Source organism: Anolis carolinensis, chromosome 1 (genome assembly GCF_035594765.1).
Source record: "Anolis carolinensis isolate JA03-04 chromosome 1, rAnoCar3.1.pri, whole genome shotgun sequence".
NCBI lineage: Eukaryota > Metazoa > Chordata > Lepidosauria > Squamata > Dactyloidae > Anolis > Anolis carolinensis.
This window is the reverse complement of record NC_085841.1, coordinates 282,114,383-282,121,748: the sequence shown is the minus strand read 5'-3', so window position 1 is coordinate 282,121,748 and position 7,366 is coordinate 282,114,383. Positions and strand designations below refer to the sequence as shown.

The following is a 7,366-nucleotide window of genomic DNA, read 5'->3' as shown; positions in this document are numbered from 1 at the left end:
CATATACTTTCAACAATGTATTACTATTTCAGTTCTCATCCAGTACGCAGAACTATTTAACCAGTGTTGAAGTACCTACATTAGTCATGGAGTCTGAATGTCCAATTAAGTGTGAAGGAAAATACAGAACATTACAAACAAATTACCAAATCCTTCAAAATCTTTTCTTTGCTGGATAAAATTGCATTATCTATGGCTATTGCTATATCTGATCATCATCCCCTCCTACTCCTTTCCCAATCCCAATCCAAACATACACACCACCAAATATTCATACCGAGTCCCTAGTAGGAATAACGTTTTTATCCATTAAACAAAGCAAATGTGTTAACTTGTGTATTATCTTTTCTTCAGTTGATGGTTTGAAAAAAGATTGATTTAGAAGGGAAGATGATTATAAAATTTTACTTTACAATCCTTTTTTCCAGATAACAGATATTTGTAATTAAAAGACCATGGAATTCATTTAAAGTTATCCACTTAGCCAATCAGTATCACGCAAAGAATAAATACATGAAAATAAAGATGTGGGATTCACTCTTCCAATGATTGTCATTGAACATTAGTAAACATTCACAGTATGAAGTCTCTGTCAGAATTTCTCCAGCATATAAAGTAGTGCAAAAAAGCAATCCAGTCACTTTTCCACTGCATCCAGACCATGTGAAATGATTTTCTTACTTCAATTCTTTCATATAACAAATGCTGCCAGATCTCCAAAACACTGATACAAAAATAAACCATTTCTGGGGGCTCTGTTTCATCTTCAACAATTGGACATCCATTTGTTGTTTTGTAAAAAATATATTTAAGCATTTTTAAGATTAAATTTGGACTTTCCATAAAGTTTCCCACAATAATCCTTAGCATTTTGAAATCAAAGGCTATGGAATCGACTGAATTATGGTAGCTGTTTTAAAGCATTAACAAATGAATACATGGCTACTGAACTTCATTTTTTCTTACATAGTAAATACCTTGAAATGCTAACTTTTACCAGTGGGCAGTATGTGAGGTGGATAGTTTAAACACATCCTCCTTAAAAGTAAAATTATCTCCCTCATGTGCAAAACTCCTGCATTCTAGTAAAAATATAAACTTTGAAACTATTTCAGGTAAAGCCCCCTTCACAAGGTATATCACTTTCTTGATATGCAATACAAGTTCAACTAATGCTTTGTAATTCATATATAACCAGTAAACGGCATATTTCTATATGCTTATCTGGACTCCATTTTGCATATTTCATTTTTAACCAATGCACTCTTTAATGCATAAATAGGTTTGGAAACAGTCAAAATTAAACATCCGTTTCCACAGATTTTGCATTTACACAGTTTTGTTTTGCTGTCTCATTCCCATTTCCTGTGACCTGACACTTTTTTTCCTTCACACAGAGAGACTCTTTAATCCCTTCCTCCATCTCCAAATATTCTGATTTGTCCTCTGTGGAAGAAGAAGATGAACTTCGAAATTTCTTGATTATAGTTGGAAGGTATGGACAACTGACTGCATTTTGTGTCAGCTGGGTCTGTTCCTCATTATCAGTCTCTCTGTGGTAAAAATAGTTAAAGTTGGAGACAATCACTGGCACTGGTAAAGCAATGGTCAACACACCTGCAATGGCACACAGGGACCCAACTATTTTCCCACCTACAGTTATAGGCTTCATGTCCCCATAGCCAACCGTAGTCATGGTCACAACAGCCCACCAAAAGGCATCTGGGATGCTTTGAAAATGGGTGGCAGCTTCATCAGCTTCTGCAAAATAAACAGCACTGGAAAACAAAATGACTCCAATAAATAAGAAGAAGATTAGGAGTCCCAGTTCCCTCATACTGGCCCTGAGAGTGTGACCCAGGATCTGCAAACCCTTCGAATGTCTAGAGAGCTTGAAGATGCGAAACACCCTGACAAGACGGATGATTCTCAGGATGGCAAAGGACATGGCCTGTTGACCATTACTGCCCTGCTGCTGGGCCAAGTCTGTGCCCAGGGTGATGAAGTAAGGCAAAATGGAAACGATGTCTATGATGTTCATGATGTTCTTGAAGAAAGCTGCTTTGCTAGGGCAGGCAAAGCAACGCACTGTAAACTCAAAAGAGAACCAAATGATGCAGACGGTCTCAATAATGAAAAAGGGATCATTAAAGATGGTGTAACCCCCACTTTGCAGCAGGGTCTCATTAACATTCTCCAAGTTTTGGGTCAAAATGAGCTCTTTCTCATCTCTGAACTCTGGCAGCGTCTCAAGACAGAAAATGACAATAGAAATTAAAATGACCAACACTGAGACTATGGCAATGATTCGGGCTGGGCTAGAGCTCTCAGGGTACTCAAAGAGCAGCCATATTTGTTTCTTGAATTCATTTTCAGGCAACACCTTGTCATCTTCCTCCTTGACAAACCCTTCATCTTCTCTGAACTTGAGCATGGCCTCTTCCCCAAGTTCATAGAATTTTACTTCCTCACTGAAAATGTCAAAGGGCACGTTAACTGGCCTTTTCAGACGCCCACCAGACTGATAGTAATATAAAATGGCATCAAAGCTGGGACGGTTCCTGTCAAAAAAATACTCATTCCGGAGTGGGTCAAAATACCTGCCCCGCTTAGCAGGATCACCCAGTAGTGTCTCGGGGAACTGAGCCAGGGTCTTCATCTGGGTTTCAAACCTCAGGCCAGACACATTGATGACAATCCGTTCACAACACTCATACTCACTATAGCGGACAGAAGTGTAACCTCCAGGTCCAGCACCATCTTCAGGAGGGTGGTCTGTAAAGGAAAGCTCATCTTCACCATCCTCATCACTGTAGTACAACTTCCGCTCGTCTTCTTCATCCTCTCCATCATCTTCCTCCTCCTCTTCTTCCTCGTCCTCATCCTCTTCACTCAAATCCTTGAGGATCTTTTCCTCAGAGCCACTGAGAGGCAACAATTCAGAGCAAGGGAAAGAGGAACCAAACTCCCTGCTGCCAAGACAACGAGTCTTTTTCCTCCGATGTTTTTTTCTTCTGCCATTTTGACTATACCCACTGTGTGATGTGTTCCCGCCACAGGAAGATGAGGAAGCCCCACGCCCCTGTTCCTGGTGGTAGTGATGATGGGGCCCTCCTCCACCTCCAGAACCTGTTTCTACTGCTGCTGTTGCTGCTGCTACAGCTGCCGCTGCCGCCGCCCTGGACTGTGCTAGTCGTTCTCTCTCCCTGGCTCTTGCTTGGGCTGCATATCCATAAGGCATGTGACTATTGCACCCAGAGCTCTCCGCGCTTACCATTGCAACCTCCATGTTGTATGTGCTTGTTTTTGAATACTTAAGAAGAAAAAGATGTCTGTTTTCTTAGCCTTTATCACTGCATGAGAATGATAAGACCACTAAAGTTTGGAAAGCCATGTTTTGGAAAAAGTGTTGTCTCAGGCTAGCAAACGACTTGAGTTTTCACACCATAGATTTCTCAGAGGCAAGAGTTCCATTTCTTAGGGTATAGAGGATTTTGACACAAAAATTCCTCAAATGTATGTTCACAGGTACAGCACAGAATCTGCTGATGTAGCCAGACAATATATTTGGTGTCCTTTTATCTATGATATTCCATTGGTTAGGGTTTTCTTCAGAGTTTTATGAAAAATCCATAGCTCTGAGTTCATGATTTTGAATGTTTTGCATCATGCAGGCGATGCACTTAAGCAAACAAAGACAGGGCACTGGTTTTTCTCCCCCACAAAAAAACTCTTTGAATTCTTGCATAATCAAGTGCAAAACAGTCAGAATTCTCACAACAGCTTAGAAATGAGATTGCTGATAAATTTCTTTAGAAAGTTGAAGGAGCTTCCAGTTTTCATTTTGTTTACACAGTGAGGAGGTCTTCTCATAACCACATCCGTCAGTCTCTCAACAGTGTTTTAAACTGGGCAAAGCATTGACTGGGACAGCGATTGTGGGGAGAGAAGGTGGATGAGGAGGAGATGGTTGAAATACTGGTTCTTTGTTTCCCATTGGACAGAAAGGAATGGAGCACCTTTCGGTTAGTCTTGTGCAGCAGACATGTTTAACCTGAGGTACATACAGGAAAACAAAAAAATGGGGATGGGGAAAAGGATTGATCATAATCCAGATTAAGGTAATTCACATCAAAGGCTCAGATTTGCCTACTTGCACTACTCATACTTCCCTGTCATTGTGCACCCACACGCTGCACACACAGTCTTTCTGTGTCTATGTTCATTTGACTATATATAGCTGTAGTTAGAAGAATATGCAAGCATACACACACCCACATCTCGTTCAGAGTTTTTTCATCTCTAGGGAGAGGATTCTGAATACAAATCTAGACTGTAAAGTGCAGGTATCTCAGCATTACATAATATATATGGACATATACTTGTGAATAACATGAGCATAAATGCAGAACAGACGTGATGACTATAACATAACTAGGCGCACAGCTTGTTGTGCTCTGTGTCTGCATTCACTGTTTCACACCACAGTGCTTTTATCACTAGAGAGAGAGATCTGGTCTGCCTCTGTTGCAGTGAGGTATTTGCAGGAATAACGTAACTCTGATCTCTACTATGCCTTATAACGGATTTTAAAATGCTCTCATGGATTGCCTAGCTCTCGGTAGGGAACGGCTGTAGGTTAGTGATCAACCATGGCTCTAAATTAATGGATGTGTACACATAATCAAGAGAAAAACATGGACAAATGCCACCCAGAATCCTTTTAGAACAAAGCGCTGCCCTTAATATCAACACGATGACAGTGAGCCTGCCAGGACTCACTGTGGGGAGAGAAGGCTCATACACTTTCGAAAATCAAGACCTGTCTTTGGGCCTGATGACCACATTTCTCCGCGGGGGGGGGGGGGGGGGGGGGGACAGAAGCAGGTAGCATGAGAACATGAGGCAATATTACAGCGAAGAGGTGGTGCTGCATGAGGAATCAAGCAGCCCAGGCAACCGAGCCTCCCACATGCGAACTACCCACATTATTTTTGCATTTTAGAGACAAAATCTTCTTAAAACAAGCTAGGGCTGGGATCTAAAATAGCCCCTAAGCTTCAAGCTGAGGACCATCCCTGTCTACTTACCGCGGTGGGCAGAGAAAAGGCAGCGTTGAGGATCTGCAAAGAGAGAGAGAGGAAGGGAGGGAGGGGGGAGGCTGTTCTGAGCAACCTGTTTTCACAGGTGCGGCGCTCAGGAGGAGGAGGGTATGGGGAAGGAAGGCGGACGGGCGACGGCTTTCCTTGGCTTCCCCGCGGGCTGGAGGGGAAGAGAAGCCACAGCACGGCGACCCCCTGAGCTGCTCTTATGGGGCATCCCGGCGCCGCTCACTTCGCCTCCTGTCCCCCGTTGTGCTTGACCCTATAGCCATCCCTGAGGGAAAGAAGACATCCAACGCCGCCTCCCTCGGGAGCAGGACTGGAAGGGGCGGGAGCGTGGCCTCTCTCCCGCTCTCTCTCTCTCTCTCTCTCCGCAGGGGTCGGGAGGGGAGTCCCTCTCGCGCTGCTCTGGGGCCGCCTCGCGCGCCTCCACGGAGCAGTGGTTGCCAGCCAACGCTCTGCAAAGGCTCCCTCCTTCTCCGCCTTCTCCTCTTCCTCGAGCCCCGAGGAGGCCGGCTGTTGCTACCGGCAGGCAGGAGATGCGCCTCACACGCAGACCACCGCAGCTGCCGTCTTTCGCTCCCCTTCTCCCTCCTCTTTCCCCGCTTCCTTGCGGTGGTTGAGTTTGCCCAATTTCAGGCCACTCGCTCCAGAGGCAGAGGCGTCCACTTGTTGTTGTTGTTGTTATTGTCGTCGTTGCCGCTCTGGTTCCGCGCGTGCCTCGCGTCGCCCTCCTCTTCTCCTCGGAATGATCTTGGTGGGGGGTGCTGGGGGAGGCGGAGGGAGGGGGCCTCTCCTTGGAGGTGCTGCTGCTGCTGTTTCCTCCTCCTCCTCCTCCTCCTCCTCCTCCTCCTCTCAGGATGCTCCCGTGCCGCCTCCTGCGCCTCGTGTCGCGCCTGCCCTCCCTCTCTCTCTCTTTCTTTCTCTCGCCCTCTCCTTTCCCCGGCACACCTTCACCCCCCTTGGCAGAAGGAGTCGCCTGCCCAAGTCGCAGTTGACTGTTTACGTATCCGCTGAAGGACAGAACGGCGGGGCTCGATCTGATTGAGTCCGCAGGTTTCCTAGCTCTCCATCGGCCCCTAGCGGCCAGTCGCCTCCTCAGCATCTTCCACCCTGGGTTGTGGTGACTTTTCCTTTTTACTTTGCCATGAGGAGAGCAATGACCAGCCTCGATAAAATGGTTTTGTTTTGTTTTTTCGTGTCAGGAGCAACCTGAGTTGCTTCTGGGGTGAGAGAATTGGCCGTCTGCAAGGACGTTACCCAGGGGACGCCCGGATGTTTTGATGTTTTTACCATCCTTGTGGGAGGCTTCTCTCATGTCCCCGCATGGAGCTGATAGAGGGAGCTCATCCGCGCTCTCCCCGGGGGGGGGGGGGGGGATTCGAACCTGGCAGCCTTCAGGTCAGCAACCCAACCTTCAAGTCAGGAGGCTTTTATCCCCTAGGCCACGGGGCTCCTGATAAAATGGTGAAGAGTAGAGACTTCACACTGGCAATGGTATTCCCAGTAGTAACCTATGGATGTGAAGAGCTGGACCATAAGGAAGACTGAGTGAAGGAAGATAGACGCGTTTGAACTGTGGTGTTGGGGGGAAATCCTGAGAGTGCCTTGGACCACAAGAAGATCCAACCGGTCCATCCTCCAGGAAATAATGCCTGGCTGCTCACTGGAGGGAAGGATGTTAGAGGCAAAGATGAAGTATTTTGGCCACATCATGAGAAGTCAGGAAGAAAATGATGCTGGGGAAAAAGGAAGGAAATGGAAGAAGGGTCAACCAAGGGCAAGGTGGATGGATGGCATCCTTGAAGTGACTGGCTTGACCTTGAAGGAGCTGGGGGTGGCAATGGCTAACAGGGAGCTCTGGTGTGGGCTGGCCCATGGGGTCACAAAGAGTCAGAAGCAACTGAACAAATAAACAACAACATTGCAATGTTCCAGAAACATTCTCTTCTGACGTTTCACCCACATCAGTGACAGGCATCCTCAGAGGTTGTGAGATATATTAGACAAACAGACATGAATCAATCAGAGGCAGCTAACACCTCCAAACAAAGAATTCCCCCAGGCAAGAAGAAGCCAGGACATGAAGCTGGCAAGGCCATTAATGCTAATCAATTGCAACATTCACACTGGCCTCCAACAGACAAGAGTTCTTTCTCCCACCCTGGACCTTCCACAGATGTATAAACCTCCCTTGCTTAGTTTTTCCAATATACCTCACAACCTCTCAGGATGCCTGCCACAGATGTGAGTGAAATATCAGG

At 46.0% G+C, this 7,366-nt stretch overlaps 1 protein-coding gene across 1 annotated transcript; it reads right to left on the bottom strand.

The window, feature by feature from the left end:
• Positions 1 to 389: 389 nt before the first annotated feature.
• Positions 390 to 6,137, bottom strand: kcna4 (potassium voltage-gated channel subfamily A member 4). The gene is made up of 2 exons (XM_008106342.3): positions 5,091 to 6,137; positions 390 to 4,054 (listed from the first exon to the last, which is right to left on the bottom strand). Exon 2 carries the CDS (start codon positions 3,287 to 3,289, stop codon positions 1,301 to 1,303), a length of 1,989 nt encoding a protein of 662 aa, XP_008104549.1. The 5' UTR covers positions 3,290 to 4,054; positions 5,091 to 6,137; the 3' UTR covers positions 390 to 1,300.
• Positions 6,138 to 7,366: the final 1,229 nt, after the last annotated feature.